This window comes from Trichogramma pretiosum, unplaced genomic scaffold (assembly GCF_000599845.2).
Source record: "Trichogramma pretiosum strain Unisexual culture from Peru unplaced genomic scaffold, Tpre_2.0 scaffold29, whole genome shotgun sequence".
NCBI classification, from domain to species: Eukaryota; Metazoa; Arthropoda; class Insecta; order Hymenoptera; family Trichogrammatidae; genus Trichogramma; species Trichogramma pretiosum.
Window position 1 is genome coordinate 1,724,656 of NW_019641669.1, and position 20,704 is coordinate 1,745,359.

At 41.8% G+C, this 20,704-nt stretch overlaps 5 protein-coding genes across 6 annotated transcripts; 1 reads left to right on the forward strand and 4 right to left on the reverse strand.

Annotated features, from left to right (window-relative positions):
- Window positions 1-179: 179 nt before the first annotated feature.
- LOC106660144 (tropomyosin-2-like) lies at window positions 180-1,419 on the reverse strand. Of its 2 annotated transcripts, none has more exons than XM_014382996.1 (4): window positions 1,180-1,419; window positions 775-1,097; window positions 478-686; window positions 180-394 (listed from the first exon to the last, which is right to left on the reverse strand). In XM_014382996.1, the coding sequence occupies exons 1-4, from the start codon at window positions 1,417-1,419 to the stop codon at window positions 312-314; spliced, it is 855 nt and encodes a 284-aa protein (XP_014238482.1). In that variant the 3' UTR covers window positions 180-311. The 2 variants fall into 2 exon arrangements, with proteins under 2 accessions (XP_014238482.1, XP_014238481.1); XM_014382995.1 differs by having other exon boundaries at window positions 1,174-1,419.
- A 625-nt stretch (window positions 1,420-2,044) lies between these two features.
- Window positions 2,045-3,921, reverse strand: LOC106660097 (tropomyosin-2-like). Its single transcript, XM_014382941.2, has 5 exons — window positions 3,470-3,921; window positions 3,248-3,381; window positions 2,904-3,168; window positions 2,706-2,838; window positions 2,045-2,626 (listed from the first exon to the last, which is right to left on the reverse strand). Exons 1-5 carry the CDS (start codon window positions 3,707-3,709, stop codon window positions 2,544-2,546), a joined length of 855 nt encoding a protein of 284 aa, XP_014238427.1. The 5' UTR covers window positions 3,710-3,921; the 3' UTR covers window positions 2,045-2,543.
- Window positions 3,922-4,528: 607 nt separating this feature from the next.
- On the reverse strand, window positions 4,529-12,597 carry LOC106660220 (death-associated protein kinase 1-like). Its single transcript, XM_014383143.2, has 17 exons — window positions 11,720-12,597; window positions 10,865-10,943; window positions 10,657-10,769; window positions 10,409-10,569; window positions 10,222-10,342; window positions 9,851-10,151; window positions 9,729-9,777; window positions 9,047-9,163; window positions 8,701-8,973; window positions 8,416-8,598; window positions 8,226-8,340; window positions 7,702-8,141; window positions 7,243-7,632; window positions 6,988-7,170; window positions 6,616-6,909; window positions 6,222-6,544; window positions 4,529-6,146 (listed from the first exon to the last, which is right to left on the reverse strand). Exons 1-17 carry the CDS (start codon window positions 11,766-11,768, stop codon window positions 5,984-5,986), a joined length of 3,354 nt encoding a protein of 1,117 aa, XP_014238629.1. The 5' UTR covers window positions 11,769-12,597; the 3' UTR covers window positions 4,529-5,983.
- Window positions 12,598-12,643: 46 nt separating this feature from the next.
- On the forward strand, window positions 12,644-14,445 carry LOC106660221 (lethal(2)neighbour of Tid protein). Its single transcript, XM_014383144.2, has one exon. It carries the CDS (start codon window positions 13,156-13,158, stop codon window positions 14,443-14,445), a length of 1,290 nt encoding a protein of 429 aa, XP_014238630.1. The 5' UTR covers window positions 12,644-13,155.
- Window positions 14,446-14,816: 371 nt separating this feature from the next.
- Window positions 14,817-20,291, reverse strand: LOC106660051 (daple-like protein). The gene is made up of 3 exons (XM_014382871.2): window positions 19,780-20,291; window positions 19,053-19,141; window positions 14,817-18,962 (listed from the first exon to the last, which is right to left on the reverse strand). Exons 1-3 carry the CDS (start codon window positions 19,831-19,833, stop codon window positions 15,446-15,448), a joined length of 3,660 nt encoding a protein of 1,219 aa, XP_014238357.1. The 5' UTR covers window positions 19,834-20,291; the 3' UTR covers window positions 14,817-15,445.
- Between the last annotated feature and the right edge of the window lie 413 nt (window positions 20,292-20,704).

Sequence of the window (20,704 nt, forward strand, 5' to 3'; positions counted from 1 at the left end):
TTATTTCAAATAGCCCTTTCTCCCTCGATCCAATCCCAAACGGTGGCAAAAGACGTGCGCCTCTTATAGAGCTCCAGTGGATTTATTTGACAAAAATACAAAGAGTATATAACAAGTACAGAAAAAAAACATTAGAGAATCTTGGTCATCGATTGCAGAGCTGCAGTGTGGGACGAGAATAGAAATAGTTGCTGCTGCCTCCGCGCGTGCACGCCGAATCAACCAACGTGTTTTACTACGAACGAGCACGTATAAAGAATGAGAAAAAAAGAGCGAGAGAACGAGACGAAGAAAGTTCGGCCTCTCATTCTTCAATAGCCGGTCAACTCGGCGAACGTCGAGTCCAAGTCGGCGCATATGTACTTGAACTTTTCTTTCTCTTTGCGCAGTCGATCTGCAACGAACAAATTGATTTTAAGTAAAGACAAAAAAATTGACTCGTTGATTCACGGCTATTGGATCTTTCATTATTTATACCTTCTCTCATATCAAGCTCCGTGACGTACGACTTGACGGACTTTTCCGCGAAAACGGCTCGCTTTTCCGTTTCCTTCAGTCGAGCTTTTAGATGCTTCAATTGGCTCTTGAATATGTCGACGCGCTGATTGGCCTTCTCCTCGGAAACTTCGAGCGATTTGAGAATGTTGCCGACGATGAACAGCTTGTTTTCCTTTTCAGCTATCTGCCTGTATACGCGTACACCATGGAACAAACTTATCGTTAACAAAAGCGCGCCCAACGAAGAAACTTATGTGTACAAAGTGTTCCACTTACGCCTCGGTGAGTTTGACCCTATCCTCGACGGACTCGAGCTCGTCCTCGACCAGGGCCAGCTGTCGCGATATCTGCTCGGACTTGTTGTCGGCATCCTCGGCTTGGTAGCGCGCCTCCTTCAGTTGGCTCACGAGACTCTCCATGCGCTCCTCGTCGAGCTTGCTGCGGTTCTCCAGATTCTTGCACATCCTCTTGGCGTCCTCGCAAGTGTGCAGGGCCTGGGCGAGCTTCGTCTGCGCCACCGTGCGCCGCTCCTCGGTCTTTTCCAGATTCTCCACGCACTGCTGCATCTTGCGATTCAACATGGCCAGCTCCGATTGGACCTACTCGATCGAGAGGTGCATCGAACGATCGTTACATATAGCACGACTACAAAAGTAAGTATACAACAATTGCCACACTAACCATGAGGTAAGACTTTTCCTTGTCGTCGAGATCGGCATTGGCGTCGCTGAGCTGCTGCCTGCTCACGTCCAGATCGCCCTTCATCTGCGCCAGTTTCTTCTTGAGCTCCTTCAGCTGATCCTTGAGCCTGTCCTCCCTCTGACAGGCCTCTTTGGCCTGCTGCTCACAGGCATCGGCGCGATCGATCGCCAGATCCTTCTCGATTTTCAAAGTTTGCAGCTTTTTCTTGATGGCATTCATGCTCGGTCGGTTGGTTGATCAGGCCCCCGTACAATATCGTCAATCACATGGATCGCGTGGCATCGAATTAATTCTACGCTCCGATTGCAAGCGCGATTACAGTTGTCTCTCTTTTGAGCACGTCAAACTGGATATACTGTGTCTAGTGCACTGCAACGGTCGCGCGAATCAAGCTCGATAGTCTTTATTATAGCCCGAAACCTTTAACGAGATCTTTTTTTACGCGCGCGCACACTGGATGCGTATGCAACTCGTTTGGAAAAGCAGAAGGAGATACGCGAGAAAAAGAGAGATAGACGGATAGAGTAGTAGATGTCGTTGCTCGATGCTATTTTTCTTCGTTGAAGCAATGCCGAGATTTTTGCCCTCTCCCCCTTCTTCTCGAGAACACATCACCGAGAGGGAATCGGTCAACAGCCCACCTCGTTACGATTTTTATCCGGTGCATAAATAAACTACTATATACGCACGGCGCTTTATATAAGACTTATCTACGCGCGCAGACGAAGACTCTTTCGTGTGTTTATAAATAAAAAATTGGCCAGATTGATTAGTTTTTATTACGAATAGACAAATATATTGTTATCTCTTTCTTAATGATTTTTTTCGTGTCATAATTATGTATAATAATAGCATTAATAATAATAATTAAAATTATAATTTAAATAAATACAATAATAATAACCGATGATGATCGATGATTGCGATGATGTTGTCGTCGTGGCTGGCGGCGTCTGTGGTCCTGGCGGTGATCGTCGTCTCTCTCGATGTGGAACGAGGTCGGAGCTTTTTTATTTTTCTTTCGTCGTCGATTGGCAATACGTGTAGTCATTTGGTATCAAGCACATACACACGCACATATGCGCGCACACGCACTCGTGTGTACACACGCCGTAATTGGGTTTTATTTTTTCTATTTTTTTTTATTTTATACAGCAAGCAAATGAAAAAAAAATAAGCAAGACAATGACAAAAGCAGAGAGCAGATAGTGCGAAAGTGAGAAAGCTACAATTACGGCGAAAGCGCGTAAAAATGCGTATGTGCGTTGGGATTGTTTTGTTCAATGGCGGTGTAAGAAGCAGCGATGGATACAAATGTATAATATAAGGACGATGACTTATCTCTAGAAGCCCGTGAGCTCGGCGAAGGTGGCATCGAGCTCGTGGCACAGCGACTTGTATTTGTCCTTCTCTTCCCGCAGCTCGTCTGCGAAAAAGGATAAAACAAACAAAGGAAAAAATCAATCGTGGGGTCAAAGCGACGAAAAGCCTATTTGTAATCGTACCTTCTTTGAAATCGACATCCTTGAGTAGCTTCTTGACGGTGCGCTCAGCCAGTATAGCTCGTTTCTCCGCCTCTTTGAGTCTCTTTTTCAGCTCTTTCAGCTGCTCCTTCATGTCGGCCACCCTAGCGTTGGCCTAAAGCAAAAGATAAGCCGATTGAGCAAAAGCTCGAACAGGGAGCTCAGCTCGCGCGCTCTCACCTTCTCCTCGGAGACTACCAGTGACTTGACAATGTTCTGCACGATAAAGAGCTCGTCCTCGCGCTCGATGATCTTGGCCTCGCTGGTCTTGACGCGCTCCTCGGCTGCCTCGGCGGCCTCCTCGACCAGCGAGAGCTTTGTGCTGATGTCGTCGGATTTCTGGTCGGCGTCCTCGGCTATCAAACGCGCGTCTTTCAGCTCGTTGGTCAGCTTCTCCATGCGCTCCTCGTCCAATCGGTTGCGCTCCTCCAGTACCTTGCACATACTGGAAAAATCGGTATACACGAGGATCGGTGGCATTCGATGGGGTAGAAGGTGATTTTTTTGGGGGGGCCGCGACTTACCGTCTAGCGTCGTCATTGAGCTCGGTGGCTCGGGCCAGTTTGATCTGCGCCGATAATCTCAGCTCTTCCTTTTTGAATAATTGGGTCTCGATGTCGCTCACGCGTTTCGTCATGCTCGACCGATTTTGTTCAGCCTGCAACAACAGATCTCATGCCAGTCCCGTAGTTAAGAGTTCACAGACACACGCACACACACAGCCTGGGGGGGCATCACCCACGTACCTTTGTGTAGGCCTTCTCGACGCGCTCGAGCTCGGCCGTCTGGGCGTCGAGGGTCTCCTTGGCCGTCACAAAGTCCTTCTCCATCTGGACGAGCTTCTTCTCGAGGTCGCGCACCTCGTCGTAGATCATGTCCGCGCGGGTGTTCTCCTGCTTGGCCTTCACCTCGTTCGCCTCGACCTTCTCGTTGGCCAGGTCCATCTCCTGCTTCAGCGAGGCAATTTTCTTCTTTATCGCCTCCATTTTTCCACGCTCTTATCGACGCACTTGTTTTTTTACTCGAATCGCACTCGACGAACGTATAAACTACGCGCAAATCGACGTATTTTCTTCTTTCTTTTTGCTCGCACTGTGTTTTACGAACGATTCACACCACAAGCAGCAGCAGCAGCGGCGACGGCGGCTGCTTTGCGATCGCGCGAAATCCGGGGGGGTTGACGCTGCAACAGCAAACCCGCAGCACAATTCTCTGCGCTGGCTTACTAAGCTAGACGAGGCTAAAATAAAACTATACCAAAGAAGAATCGCTCGATCGACGATTTCTTCTACTTCTCTCTCGAAAATCTCCCTTTACAGGTCTATAAATTGATTCGGACGCTATTTCTTTGCGCCTATTTCATTTTCTTGGCCGACGTCCCAGTTTTTTTTCTTCTCTTGCTCCGTCTCTCTCCTTTTTTTCTCGCTGGCAATCGTGCCTCCGTTTAATTATTCGCCCCGAACAAGTGCAATACTACGTATTATGCGCTTCCACTCGATGCCGACTCGTCACTGGGCGCACACAACTAAATTCGATCGCCTCGACATGGAAACTATATGCCCTATGCGCACACCTCGTTTATAACAATGGCTATTTTAGCCTCTCTCCATCTTCTTTTCTCTGTCTCCCATGCGTATAATGCGTACACTGGTCTTTTTTACTCGCTGCTCGCTTTACTTACGATTTTCTTTTCTTCGATGTCGGTGCGATCAAGGGGCCTTATACAGTTTGAATCTGCCGCCACTAATGCTGCAGCTCTGTAAACAGATCACCCCATCCCTCGTGAAAAAATTGACAAAAAATCGTTCATTTTCTAGTTTCGAGTTTCGCTTTATTTTTCAGTAATACTAGATATTTTCTATTTTATTATACAAGTGGTTCCAGTCTATTAACAATAAGTAATCGAGTGTGTATTACAAATCTTTGTGTATCAGAATTATTAAAAAGTCGAGATTTCTCTCGTAACTTATGTCTGTACGTAGCATACAATTAGCATCATTACCTGCATTACAAACTCATTTACAATATTTTTTATGGTAATGTTTTACGGAATGCGCGTGAATATTATCATATGACTCGTACTCTTGAGACGTAGCATATAATAGAGAGAAGGAATGTAAAAAAGTAGGAATGTTTTTTTCTCTTTAATGGAAATGAATTCTGCTGTGTCAACGATTTCAACTACTTAAATAACATCTACGCACTCAGACTTGATTCGTGTGTCGATCCTAATAATCGTTTGAGAAAAAAATCAACGACGCTTAAAATCGTATCGTAATAATATAGAAAAAATGTGTTTTTGTTGTTTGCAGTCCATGTATCGTATATCATAACTATATAATGTATTTATATATCTATACAATGTTTTGTATAAAGAGAATTAGAATGTCCAATAGATCGCATGCCTTTGAATAACTATAACATTGCTTTGTTTAAAGTACAAAAGACACTTGTTGCGGCACAATACCAATAAATACGTATATATACTACTTCTAAGTACTATGCCCTTTATTATAAGCACCTGCGCTCATTCATAAATTTGACAATAGCAATAATGAGTCTAACAAATCTATCATACATGTTTATAATAATAATAGTTTCAATATAGTAATAATGACGATAATAAACGCTACAATCGTAATAATGTATTAAACATCTCACTCTGATTAAATTCTCTTATGTAACAAACATCGTTTATGCATTTATACGAGTACGCATACACACATTTACCAGAACTTGTACTCTATGGCGTTATAAAAATTGAAAAAATTTGAAAAAGGAGCTTTTATTTGTATCGTATTAAAAAAATTAATCCTGATGCGCGCGCTCACTGAAAAAATTATCATTTTAAGCAGCAGAACATTCGTCCGCACATCGTGTATGTCACGTGTATGTACTATGTTATTATTCAGAATCATCTATCACAAAATGAGAAAATGAGAAAAACCCAATTCGTTCGCATCTATAATTTTTTTTTCATATACTCTTACATCGTTGACAAAGTGTAAAAGTGTAGAATATTATGCACTTATATCACGTTATATTCTATAGCCTAAACATACAGTTTCTTACAAGCTCACAATACATAGAATATAGCAATATAATAAAAAGTTTGGACAATTGCTCGTATGGAAAAGTCTAAATTATTTTTCTTCGGTGTCAATAAAAAAGTGTGTGCATGTGCCGCTGCTTTTAAGTGCTTATCGAGCTTTTTGTTTGAAAAAAAAATTGTTGCTATTCAGAGACAATGAGCAGGGCCGTCATCTCGAAAGATTGGATCCCGTATCAGATTCTACGGGTGTTGACATTAAATACGTCGGAGTGAAGGTTAGCAGAACTTTTACAGCGTCTTCGCGTCCCAAAGCACGCAGTTGTTTTATCAAAGTGCCGACCGTGCAATCGTTTCCAGCGCAGTTGAGAATTCTAAAATTGAGAAAATTCGCCCAAGTTACATTGCGTTAAAAATCATTATATAACTATTCAATGTTAATATTTCACCTTAAGGTAGGGCTATTGATTGTACTGTCAAACTGAGCAACTCGATCGCCAAGGCCAAGTCTCACCGTGAGTAAACACCAGTCACGACCATATGAATCGGGAGGATCGAGCAATTGCGCCAATCGTCTTTGAATCGCCGGCTTGATGCTCTTTATTGACTGCTTTACGCCAGGAATGCAATTCTCTATCGAAGTCAATCCGCAACCGATCATGTGCCAAACACTTTCACGTTGGCCATTGAAGGGATTCTTGAAAAAAGCTTCTTGAAAATTTCGATCTAGTAGAGCATTGTTGATTGTCGTTGGCTCCCACGAATGGATGACCTAAATAGTTAATGGCATGAGATTTGCCTCAGTTTATACAAAAAAATGTGCGAATATAAGTTGATGCTTACTTCGTCGTAATCCCTTAATTGACTTGGACTCTGCCAGTGTCTTTCCAGCAACATTCCTGGCGCAACGATGTCGAGAGCAGAATCAACCGCGTCCAAGACGATTCCTAACAAATTAAAGCATTGGGCTCCGGTTCCACGAGGGCCACGTACCCACACTTGAATACATCCTTGCTCCTCTTCCTCCAAAGTGACGATGCACTCGCACGGGCCGAGACACAATTTTGAGCCACGCCACCACTGATACAAGTCGGACTCTTGGCAGTTCCAAGACTGAGTTGTTTTTCGTAATTGTACCTGGTGCAAAACGTAACGCATTCAAGTACGATGTAATTTTTAAGTTCAAATAAAATAATATTTCATTAAAACGCTCACTTGAAGGTGTGGAAAAATTGGTAACAAATTGTAGAGACGCGCTTCGACTGGAAAAAGGCGAAAGCCCGCGTGTGGAGTTAATGACATAGGGGCCGATGGCCAAGGCTCCCACAGGCCGGATAGCCGTTCGACAAGATTCAAACAGGGAATTTCGTACTCAATTTCTTCGTCGTCAACTTCGCACTATTAAATACGATTTTCAATGACATATCACTTTAAATTAACGAAATAACAATCACATTTTTGAATACTCACAGGTACACATAAGTGAAAAGCCTGCAAAACTTGCAAAGCTTGATTCGCTGGACACGGACATCGAGCTTGAAAATCTTCCGCCGTGTAGACGCCCGTCGTACGGAATCCCAAACGATTCTTTTGGTCTGGATTCAATTGCCAGCCGATTGCGTCTCTCCATAACCATTCTAGGCTCAAAACGTACAAATCTCCCGGGAGAATGAGGCACTCTCCGAATGCTTGTAATTGCTCTGCCAGGTGCTTGCAGTGCTCGACGGAAACCAGTGGATTGACGAGTCTGACTTCGCGAACGAATCCCTTCAAGTCCAGCAGCATGGGAGGATTTTCCAGAGATTGCGTATGAGCTCTCCAGGCTTCCATTAAACCACTCCACGAGAGATCGTGTGAACTCTAATAAGTTTTGCTCGATTATGGTAAAGTGAATTTCCCACTGGAATTAAATCAGTTTTCACTGCTCACCTCAAAACATTTTCCCCTGGCCTGATTCAGGTACGCTCGCAGCTGCTTCAGTCCCGGACAGGATGGACTCGTGGCGTCCAAAGCGACGCACTTGAACTCCTCGCCCAAGAGCGGAATGAATTCCTTCAGCGACGCCAGCAAAGGCTCCAACAGATTTTTGCCGTTCGTATTGTTACCGATTGGAGGCTCGGGCGCGTAGGTGCCGACCAGTATGACCTGCACGTCGGCGCATTTGCCCGCGAAACCGATGTTGTTCGGCCTAATGCGATCCGCGATGAATCGCAGCCAGAATCGAGCCTGCTGTATTTGCACGTTCAATGGCTGACGTAGACTGATCGTGATCAAATTGACTTGCATAGGCTGATGAGCCATTAGAGCTCGATGATAGGAGACCAGGTAATCTTCTCGTCCGCAGAATTCCCAAAATACGCATTCACCGCCTAAGAGGCCCAACAATTGACCATTTTTAAAGTGGACTTGTACATCGAGAGGTGAATACGATTTGAAAAGTATTTGTTGCTCACCTACGTTACCTCGACTTATCTCGATACCTATTGTACTTTCGTACTCGTTGTCACTGTGCTCAAAACTAAGTGATTCGTGCTTCGTTGTGACATCTAATTCAATACTAGGATCGCGCTATAAGTCATAATATTTTATCAATTATCTTTAACTCATCTATCTTCAACTTTATCTTTAATTGCGTGCGCATACCTTTGTATTTTGATTTTGATTTTTAGCCCTTTTGAAGAAGCCGAAATTAAAAATTCCAGCCCGCAATGAATTGACGAGTGAGCTTTTGCCTGACGCGCAGTGGCCCAGTAGGCGTACGTGCAGACAGTCTATAGGCCGTCGCGATGGCTGCAATTGTTTAATAAATGCCTCTCTTTGATTCATCTGCAAAAGTCATTAATCATCATTCAAGAGGACCCTCTCACGAATTATAATACATTCACGAAATTATTTCTCGTCTTCGTTTTTTTACTTTCTCTCACTCACGTTTCTCAACTTGTCGAGCAGACTTGCTATGTCTGTATGGCCGTACTTGATGGCAGTCACATCGGCTCTGATGCCGCGATTCGTTTTGTCGACGTCGCAGCCAGCTTGGCACAGAAGCCTGACGACCTCGATGTGTCCGTGCTTGGCCGCGACGTGCAACGGAGTCTGGCCGCTCTTGTTCGTCGCGTCTAGATCCAAGCCGTGGTCGATCAACAACGCAACGAGTCCCTCGTCACCGTTCTTGCACGCGATATGCAACAGAGTGTCCTGATTCTAGAACATTATTCAATCGTTATGAGAATTATCGTTTGAGATTCGATTGCACGCAGACGCGAAAGATACATACGAAATCCTGTACGCCTGCCGGAGCTCCTTGCTGAAGCAGTTGCGATACCGTTTGTATGCATCCTCCTTTCGCGGCCGAAATGATATCGTCTCCTAATTCGTGACAGACTTGCGATTCCTACGTATGTTATTATAGTTATAGAAATGTGCCGCTCGTTCACAGATAACACAAAACGAAAAAATAACTTACAAAGTCGAAAACTAAAAAAAGGAGGTGAGTTGAGCACACAATCCACCCGATTTTCCAGTGGTTTCATTTAATGCATATAATGCTAGTGCTCGCAAGCAAATTTTCGTGTTATAAAAAAATAATACTTATTACAGCAATATTTAACTTCATTATCATTTTATTAACGAATTTTTTCAAAATTATAATTTTGTTTCTTTTTTTTTTTAAATCTAAAACTTTGTCTTATAAGTCTAACTAATGTCACAAGAGAGAAATATGCATTCTCACATAATATGAATCCACTGTTCATTTAACGGGCTCTACTGTTAGTTTAAGATTGCAAACTGTACAAAGAATGTGCAGAAATAAAAAAATACAAATCAAATAAAAACGATTAAAAACGAAAAACTAATATACACAAGTAATTAGTACATCAATCAAAAAACAAACATCATAAAAAGCACTTAGAAAAAATAAAAAGTTATTCAGTTTCTGGAATACACAAGGAACACACCGTTACAATCCATGGATGTGCCAAACAAGATTCTGCAGTACCTCTTTTTCTGTAAAAAATATTTTATCATTTTTTAAGGATAAATAGACATCGAGTAAAATATATATCAATAAAATTCTTACTTTGGATCTTTAACTAATAGAGACTGTATAAAATTCTTAGCATATTCAGATACATTTTCAAAATACTTTTCATCAAATTGGTACTGACAAGATGCCACATTAGCATATGTTTCCTGTTTATCATCACCTAAAAATGGAGAAGCACCACTAAGCAATATGTAAGTTAAAACGCCAACAGCCCATAAATCAGTTCCCAAACTCAATGGCTCATAATTAACAATTTCAGGTGCAACAAATTCTGGTGTTCCAAATAAAGCTCTGTGTTCAGAGCCAGGAGTTAATCGATGCGATAAACCAAGATCTAAAAATAAGTCAATTTGTTAATGATACATTTAAATCTTTGTATCAAAGTAATACTGAGATGATATTACCTATGAGTTTAATATTGGGCATAGGTGGTGGAGTTGAGAGTAGAATATTTTCAGGTTTGATGTCTAAATGTGCAACTTGATGAGAATGTAAGTGACTCAATGCTTTTAAAACTTGTCCAACCTTGAATAACAAGTAGTTAGTAATGGTAAATAAAAGAGTTTCAATTGAAACTGTTAGTCAACCAACCACATGAGCAGCCTCAGTTTCATTAGATGGCACCCAATGAAATAATTCTCCTCCAGTTATCAGTTCCAGTAATAATACTACGGTGGTGCCTGTGTCGATGACTTTGTGCAAAGATACAATATTAGGATGTCTCAGCTGGGCCAATAATCCAGCTTCACGAGCTGCAAAAAACGAAAGAAAAAAAATTATAGTAGCACAGTTACATGAATAAAAAAGAGAGTAAATAAACATTTGAAAATGTATTTTACCGATGTCAGCTGCAGCCACTCCCCTGGCTACCCTTCTCTTCCTCATGATTTTCGCAGCGAATTTGGCACCGCTCTTTAATTCCACACATTTTTTTACAACGGCAAATTGACCTCTGCAACATAAGCCAACAGCAAGGATGAGTAATCGCGGCAGTAAAAAGAAAAAAAGAAAGAAAAATCGATAAAGTGGAAGAAGTATCGAACTTACTTTCCGATTTCTTCAAGTAGTGTATAATTTTTCTCAATAGGCTCGTGAACAACTTCCATCAATGTGTCCCATTCATATCCTACGGGCAATAATAGTCGAGACATTAAACATATTATAGCGCTAAAGAGGGGTACATAAAATAAAGGAAAGAATATAAATCGCCTCGTAAAACTCGAAAGCGAAAGAAGAGGAAGAAAAAAAAAGCGAGACGTTACTTCTCGGTGCAGTGTATTATTCGCATCACGAGATAGGAGATTAAACGTACGTAAGGAGGGCAATATACGCGCGAAGAAATAACTGCATCGTCGCGATAAAAGTTTTCTGTGCATTCGCGCAGTACGTACATGTATATATATCGTGCGTTAATTTAGTGCACGAAACGCGTATCGCGGGTGTACGAGTGTGTGTGTATATATAGTGTATATACTGCGTGTGTATGTATGTATAATATGCATGTAGATATATAGGCAGACAGTCAGTCGCATAGGCAGAGAACAGGAGGTTGCTGCTGATACGATCGTATCTTTGGGAGGAAATATTGAATGCATAGAGGCGCGCGTGGGAGTGGAACCGCGCACGAGGATATATGCATTAGATATATCAACATAGAGCAGCAGCGCTATATGTAGCGCGAGAACGGCATAGCTCTCACTCCGAGGCCCGTTTGCACCACATACAATATACGCATATAATGCATGTAAGTGCCGTGTACAACACGGCGTGATTTATACCTGTACAGGTATATAGGTACGTACATCGCTCGTATACGCGCAAAAGTAGAGTGCAAAGTGAAAAGGTTAAAAAGTATAACATTACGATAGTATGTAACTATAGGGTAGCTCATAATAGGCTCACCATCGTTGCAATTTGCAGACGATTGCAGCCGCGAGTTCGTCGGCATCATTTCCCGCTCTCATCGGAACAGCAGGATAGATGTTGTGGTAATTGTCACGACGATGACACTGCTGCAGCCAGGACCTCTTATGCATGACACGTTGATGTACGAGTCGTTCTCGTCCCCTCGGACATGGTCGCACGCGCGGGCTCGCGGATTCCGCTCTGTCGGCAATATACTGCAGTCGAGTCAGACAGTGCCTGTGCGGACTGTGGTGTGCCTACGCGCGCAGCAATTGCCAAACTGACTCCTCGATGTCCCGTAGCTGCGTCCCTCACTCTCTCTTCCTCGTTTCCTCTCTCTCTCTCTCTCTCTCTCTCTCTGTCACTGTCGTCCCGACGGGTTGATCGCCTGCGTATGTAATACGCCACAATCCGTATACACGTACATATGCATGCACACACGTCTAATTACCTACACTGTACACGTTATATCGCATGCAGTCAGTACATTACACACATATGTAAGAAGCAGCGACTCACTCGAAACTGCATATAACAGAGCTGCTGTAGGAGCACTTCTGCTCTGTATATACTAGACTGCCTCCGTACGTACGCAGAGTGTAGTGCACTTTAGACTCTCTCCCTCTCTCTCTCTCTCTCTCTCTCTCGCTCTCTCTCGCTCTCGCGGAGTATACTGCACACCGTCGCGATTTGCACCGACTCTGCACTTGGACTGCCGCAACTGTTATACCGGCAGACACGGGTACTGCACTCTCTGCAGCAGCAAATTGCACTATGACAACCCTACCCACTACTGACTGCGCTGCTCCGTCGAGAAATGTCTTATCTGCGAAAAACGCACGCGCTCGCGCTGCCTGTGCGATGCTGCTCTGCGAGAACTGTTACCGCAAAACAATCGATTCCAGTTCGTGCTGTGGTACGTAGCAGACGACGGCGATATATACGAATATCTTGCCTGAAGAGAAACTATCTTGAAATTGACAAGTTCGGCACGTGCTGCATCTTCGGCGATTTACGACGTCACGAAAAAACATCTCAGTGTGTGTGTATGTTTACATAAACAGATCCAGACGTGCGTCATACAACGGTATCGATGAGTAACGAGACCGGTGACAATTTGAAGTATAATACATCGAAGCTGGAGTGATTTGTGGGAGTCACGCCACGCGGTCGTCTGTTGTGCTAGCATATACGAAAAGCTGCGCGTGTGAACGTACGATTACACGTACACGAGTACTTTAACCGCATAGCTTTACTCTCTGTCTCTCTCTGGACCCTACATTACCGTGCTATTTTGGTAATGAGCTGCTATTTGTGGTGCATCGCGGCCCATGTGTAACTATATCGTACTCGCGAGCCTCGCGTTTCCACGTTTCAGTCCGACGACCAAGTTCGTGATCGATAGGGCGAGTTGATTACGCACAACAACCAAGATGCACATCGTCAACAGTGCTCGACAGTATTACAGACAGTTCAAGAAGACGCCAAACAAATGGGGCGAACTTTTGTCCTATGCCACGGATCCGAGAAAACTCGCCGTCCCAGCATTTTTGTTTTTACTCCTCGAAGTGGTACTCAACACCTACGTGATCGAGACAGTGCCTTACACCGAAATCGACTGGAAAGCTTATATGCAAGAGGTTGAAGGTGTACTCAATGGAACTCTCGATTACTCACAATTGAAAGGCGATACAGGACCATTGGTTTATCCAGCTGGATTTGTTTACATATTTATGGCCCTTTACTACGTGACTCTGCGTGGAACTTACATCAAGCTTGCTCAGTACATATACTCAGTGTTCTACTATGTACTTCTTGTTTTGGTATTTGACATTTACAGGCGAGCAAAGAAAGTACCACCTTACGTTTTGATTCTAGTGTTTTTAACTTCTTATAGAATACACTCAATATTTGTTTTGAGACTTTTCAATGATCCAGTGGCTGTGATTTTACTATATGGAGCTATTGTTGCATTTTTGAATGATAAATGGTACTTAGGAAGTGTTTTGTACAGTTTAGCGGTATCTGTGAAAATGAATATACTCTTGTATGCTCCAGCGTTGCTAGCTGCTTACATCACAAACTTGGGATGGATAAACACAATTTATCATTTGTTCATATGCGCAAATATACAACTTGTTTTAGGGTTGCCATTTTTAATAACTAATCCTATAGCATACATCAAAGGTGCTTTCAATTTAGGCAGAATATTTGAATTCAAGTGGACTGTTAATTGGAGATTTTTGTCTGAAGATTTCTTTGTCAATCCATACTTTCACATAACTTTACTCGCTTTACATATCATCACGCTGATATATTTTGCTCCAAAATGGATCAAGTATTTAACTTCCTACAAAAAACTCATGACTATTCAAAAAGATCTTAAGCCTCAGTTTAATAGAAAGACTAGAGTTGACATGAGTGTAGCAAGTACACTATTTATATTACCAATGTTTACGGCAAATTTTCTTGGTATACTTTTTAGCAGATCTTTGCATTACCAATTTTATGTTTGGTATTATCATACATTACCTTATTTACTTTGGACTTGTGATTTTAAGACTCACACCCGATTGGTCATTTTAGGACTTATTGAATTGTGTTGGAACACTTATCCAAGTACTATTTACAGCTCTTTGTGCTTACATATCTGTCACTTTATCATATTGTATGGATTAGACAAATACATGACTAAATCTTTGGAGCACCATAAATCGAATTAAAAAAATATTTTGAATGATTGTGAATAAAATTGAAAATAAGTGAATGATTTTGATTTATATTATTTTATAAAAGTAATTGTTAATTTAAAATGTATTATAATATAAAAATTTTATATAATAAAATTGTTGAAAAATATAATTCTTGCATTATTATTATCTGCTTGTATCAAAGTTTTTCTTTATTTGTTATTTTTATTTTTATTTCTCAAAAGCAGTTACGCAATGTAAAAAGTAAATAATGGAATAAAAATAAACAGAACTGAATTAATTTTCAAGTAAGTATATTTATTGAAACTTAAGGGTAAACCATCATACAAAAAATTGTAACTATCTAATAAACTATACATAAAAAATGTAATTCTACACTCCTGAGTGAATATAATATGACATTATACAATAGCTCAATACTGCATATTATTTATATGCATTCAGATCAGTATCTATAAAAACAATCGCCAAATTAAAGCACACGATTATCAATCTAAAAAAGTTTTGTTTATACAAAGGCATCTTAAGCATTTTACGTTAAATTGTCAATAACGTTACAACCATACGTATAAATGCTTACTAAAAATGCGCGTATTTATAACTCTTTATAAAAATATTTATAAAAATTGTAGCCTATCAAAAAATAGTTGTCAATTATTAATACTAGGAACAATAACAATACGACGGAATTGTTAAAAAACGTACGGATACGAGTTTTCAGTCCGCAATCGGAATATATTTTGATCTGACCTAAAGGCTGGCAAGTACATTAACATTTTGTACGCTTAATGTTTGACAAGCACTGGTAAAAAAATTAAAAATTATGCACAAGCAAATCTCCGTAACATTTCGTTGTTACTTTTAAGTGTAAGGCAACGTATCTTAAAATCTATTCGAAGGCGTTTGAGATTAAATATGTGAAAATGTAAATACTCGATAGTCAAAACACTAACGTTAATAAGAATAAATCAGTTCTGTACAGTAAATTCGTAAAACAAGCGTCGGTTTTTTTTTATACGCAACCGTATTCGTACCAAATGGAACTAGGCAATTTTTCGTCTTTGTCGTTAGACGCTTCGTTGTCGCTAGTCTTGGGTGGTGGCTCAGACGTTGATTGCTGAGCCACTACGTTCGAGCTAGTGGTCTCGTTGATGACAGCGGAGACTTTGTTGAAAACTATGATAGATTGAGGATCCTTTCTCTCGCTGTCGGACTCTGGGGGGCTGGGTTCTGGACTATGGATCGTCGGTGGGCTACGATTCGGCGTGCTGTGGCTCAACGAGGGCGGAGACACGTCGTTGTAGTACACACCTCGTCTGGTACCTGGTAACGATAGTCCAGGCTCGTAAATGCCAGCTGGTAAATCGTCGAACTCGTTACTGGACGACCTCGAATGGACGGGTGTGGCTTTGCGCTCCTCCAAATCGCAGGTACTGTTCGGAGGTGTCTCGCACCTGTTCAAGCTGTCACCGGTCCACGAAGCCCGCCTGGAAGAACTGGCACGACCGAACAGTCCTTTGCGCACTTTTCGAACGAAACTGGCTCCCAGGCCTTTTTTCTTGTTTGCGTTTTCGGTTTTACGATAATAGTCCATGATCTTCTCTTCCAGCTTTTCTTTTTGTCGATGCAGGTGGTTCACTTTATCGGTGTAGATCTTTTCTTCCATGTAGTGTTGCTCCCTATCTTCGAGCGAATGTTGCAACAGTTCGTGATATTGCGTGAATACCAGGGTCACTTGATCCATTAGACTGCGACGATCCGACTCCAAAACATTGTTCGTGTGCGTCATCATATCCAAGCGCTCCACCAATTTGCTCTTGTCCGCCTCGAGTCTGCTCAAGCGCTGCTCGTTGACGCTAAGATCGCCCTGAAGTTCGGCCACTCGCATACCCTTCGCCGAGCACTCGGAACGAAGTTTGTGATTTTCAAGCAAAAGCGCGCGATTTTGTTCTTTGACTCCTTCCGCAGTTTTGTAAAGAAATCGGAAATCGTCTCTCAACTTGGAATGCTCGAGACGCAGATTCGCCAAGCTCGTGGCATTGGCCACAGTCTTGTCTTTCTCTCTCTGTACCTGGAGGACTTTGGCTTCGGCTTGGTCGAGCTTCTGCCTGAGCTGCCTGACGTCCTGTCTGACATCGCGCAACGACGCACGCATACTCTCCCGCTCTTTCTCCAGATCTTCGTATTCCGAGCCGAGCTGATCGTGCAACGTTTGAAGTCGACGCTGATCCGTCACCAGCTCGTCGCGGGCCTTCTCCAAGGCGGCGAGCTCTGTCTCGAGGCGTTGGCAGCGTGCCTCCAGCTCGCGATTGGCCGCCTGCGTCTCGGCTTGCTGACTCGTCATCGTGTGGATTTCGCTCTCTAGCCGCGAAACCGTCACTTGGAGACGAGCGCGTTCCTCGTCGGCAGCGGCGAAGTCCGACTCGTTCGAGTTTGGCTGGCTTTCAGCCAGCTGGGCCAGGCGTTCGTTGGCGCGCTTGACGGCGAGTTTTTCCGCGATCAAGTCGGCTTGTAAAGTTTCCAAGGTCTCGCGATCTACCGCAGCCTTGGCGTCGAGCTCTTTCCGGATAGTTTCGAGCTCGGCCAGTCGAACCAGTTGCACGTCGAAGGTGGCGATGCGCGAATGAGCCATGCTTAATTTACGCTCAAGATCTTTGATGGTCATGTTGGCCTCGTCGATGAGACGCTCCTTGTCGCTGAACTGATCTCGGATCTTCAACAGCTCGTTGTGACTTGCCTCTGCCGAGCGTTCGAGAGATAAAATTCGCTCCTGCTGCGTCTGATTTTCCGTGGTCAAGCGAGCAAGATTGGCCATTTCGTCTTTGTACAGATTTTCCGTTTCCTCGGCACGACGTTCCGAAATGGCAATCATGTTTTTCGCATACTGACGCTCTCGTTCCAGCTTTTCTTCGTTACTGGCATTGATTTCCATCATTCTCTGGCGCAGATTCTCTATTTCTTGCTGAAGAGAGTCAATTTTAGCAAGTTGACTCTTGGCGTTGGACTCGAGTTTCTCGCATCGCTTGTTACCGGAATCAATGGTGCTCTGCAGTGTCTTTTTCTCGTTCTCGAGCTTCTCTTTTGCTACTTCCAATTGTTTGACGCACAGTCGTAGCTCAAGATTGGCATGATTCAGTTCCGACAGCTTCGTTTTGTATTCTCCGTACTGCTGATCCTTGATCAAATCCATAGCATGACGGAGCTTCGTATTTTCCAATTCGAGCCTCAGAACTTGACTCTGAGCGCTACGCTCTAACTCGTCTGATAATCTATTGTCAGTTGGTTTGATGTTGTCGAAACTGTTTGGATCGAGTTCCATGCTCATCTCGTCAACTTCTATTTTAGCTTGGATTTCCTGCATCGGCGATTTACTTTTAATGATATTCAATAGCTGCTCTTTCTCTTCGTACAACTCTTGATAACGAACTTTTTCGATCATTCGCTCGTGGTGCGTTTCCTGCATCTTGGCTTTATAATCCTCAATTTCTTGTTCAAGCTTTGTCACCACGCTAACTTGTTTTTGCAGAGCTGCAAGTTTTTCATCCAAAATCGCACGACCTTCTGTGAGCAAACGATTGTCATCTCGTAACTCATTGACTCGGCGTTTGTAAAAATCAAGTTCTGAATCTATATCTTTAAATTTTGACATCTCCACTTCAAGTTTGTCCACTTGGGATACTTTTTCCATGGCTGCATCAAGCTCATCTTGATATGACTTACCTTTGCGAGCTGCCATTTTCAATTCCTGATTTTGTTCACGTAATTTTATAATCATTTCTTCGCGACTTGTTATTTCTGTTTTACATTCTGCAATCTGTTCTGTTTTTTCTTCTATTTCTTGTCGTTGTTTTCTTATTTTAGTTTTCAACTCAACTAGCTCTAGAGCAATATGTGAATCTTCTCTAGATGTATCTTGATATTTGGTAGCTAAGTTGAATGCACTATCGTCTTTTACAGTAGATAAATTCAAAGAATTTTTGAAAGATGAAGAACTTCTATTAAGAGTTGAACTTGAGTCCTGCACACTGGTGTCTACAGATTTATCTAAAATAGACATCTCAAAGTCATTACCAACGGTAAGAGCTTTGATTTCTTGCAGCTCTGCAAGATACTCATCTCTTTCTTTTAAAATATTCTGCATATTTGTAAAAACTGCACCCAAATTTACGTTATCCATGACTTCTGGTTTAATTACTATACCAGTACCATTTGTCACTTCTTTGATGCAATCTGCAATTCCCATTTGAACATTTTCATGCCTTATATCCTGTATTCGATCAATGAATTGATGGTTGTGTGGACATTGAGCTGCAGCTCCCAATAATAAAATCAATAACATTCTTGCTTCATTAACATTTTTTTCTGGTTCCTTGGCCAATTTATAAATGTTAGGACTGACCATTACTAACTGTTTTAATTGACAATGATAATATTGCCTTATATTATTTAGAACTATTTCTAAATTTCGAGTACGAATTTTAATGTCTCCACATGAATGTTGAACTCCATCATACAATGCCTCAGGATCGCTGTAAGAGAAGTTTTAATTAATGTTTTATGTTTCATAAACACATGAAGGTGGACTATAAAATGAAAAAATTCTTTAATTAAAAACTTACACTTGCAAAAATACATTATGTAGAAGCACACCATCAATTATATCATTGTAGCTAAGTAAAATAGTCGGGTCATCGAGGCATGTGATCAGCTGTAAAACAAAACGAATAAAAATTAAATCATTTTATCATATAATTAAAATGTAAAAAAATTGTAAATTATTTTCAGAGTAAATAATTTTCTTATTATTAGATGAACGTTTAGATGAATGGTAAAATGGATTTTTAGAAGAATAATAATTCTCATTGACATTTCTTTGTATACAAAATTTAATTGAGGTTAGAACTGTGGGCGCCTGCACGTAGACGTTTCGACGACAAAAATTTTTTTTGTGTTTTCATGCGCCTATGGTAAAAGTCAAAACGTTATCAAAAACCCAATAATTCAGAGTAGGACCGATTAAATATTACAGCATGTAAGAAATTACTTAATAATAAATTCTAGCATAAATAAAAAAATTTGTTCATGATTTCTAAACATACAAAATAAAGGACTAAATTGTTAGCAAAACAAAACTGATAAAACTTGAGGTATTATTCTTTCGACGAAAAACCAAGAAACCAATTATTTGTTTGAGTGATTCTACTTCATAAAAAATCAAGTCAATTGTAAAATTGGAAAAATGAAATTAAAAAGGCCCCAAGAACTTGAAAAAAGGTTTTGTAGAGATGTAATTTTTGAGAAAAAAATTATACACTTAATCAGGACCTTATAATCTTGTAAACTTACCCATGCAACCACAGGACTTTCCACGAATTTGTTGATTTCCACTTCGTTGGCCATGTTTATCCGATGTTATTGAATCTCCCGAAACCACAGTGAAATCAAAGATATAAGGTCATGTTGAACGACACTCCGACAAATGTATTAACTCCTCGAACCTCGACGGGCGATGGTGCAGGAAGCAGCGCATAGAACGTTACGAGCATTCACATACACACACATGCACGCGCACACAGAGGCACAGAGCACTCGCAGTCCTATGTATATCGCGTACACGAAGAATCGTGTGAAGATATTCGAGAGTTGAGCGCAGTAGAGCACAAACTATATTGACGAACTGTAACGAGAGTCTAACTATGCGGCGAGCAGCAAAGCTGACTTAGGACTTTTTATCGTGTTATACGCGCGCACGAGTGATAGACGGCAGCCACGAGATGAAAAGAGACCTGCGCCGCTTCGAATGGACCAAGTGACTAACCGAATTTCAGCGACTGCACACGGACACGACTCCCATAACATTGCAGTATAGGCGCACGCATCGACTGACAACTATATACACATATATATGGCTATTAATGTATAGGTATGCTACAGTGCGCCTGCCCACAAAAGGATGTGTAGAGGGCGGCTGGCATACGCAAACACCATATAGCAGAGCGGCGGTGATGGTCTTTTTACGTTTAGGAAGCGGATAGCCGCGCGCGCACTGCAGCATGCCATGAATGTAACACGAAGCGAGGCCCGCACGTGGCCTGTCGGTATATCATGATTATGGTAATTAAGCCGACAGTTAATGACAATTATTACTATACATGTAAACATGCTGCCGCGGCTCGGGTCTTCGCTAAAATGATCGTAAAAACTTGATCCTTCACACATACAAGAAATTCAGTAATGGATATTTGATATAAATTAGGCAGTTAAAACGACT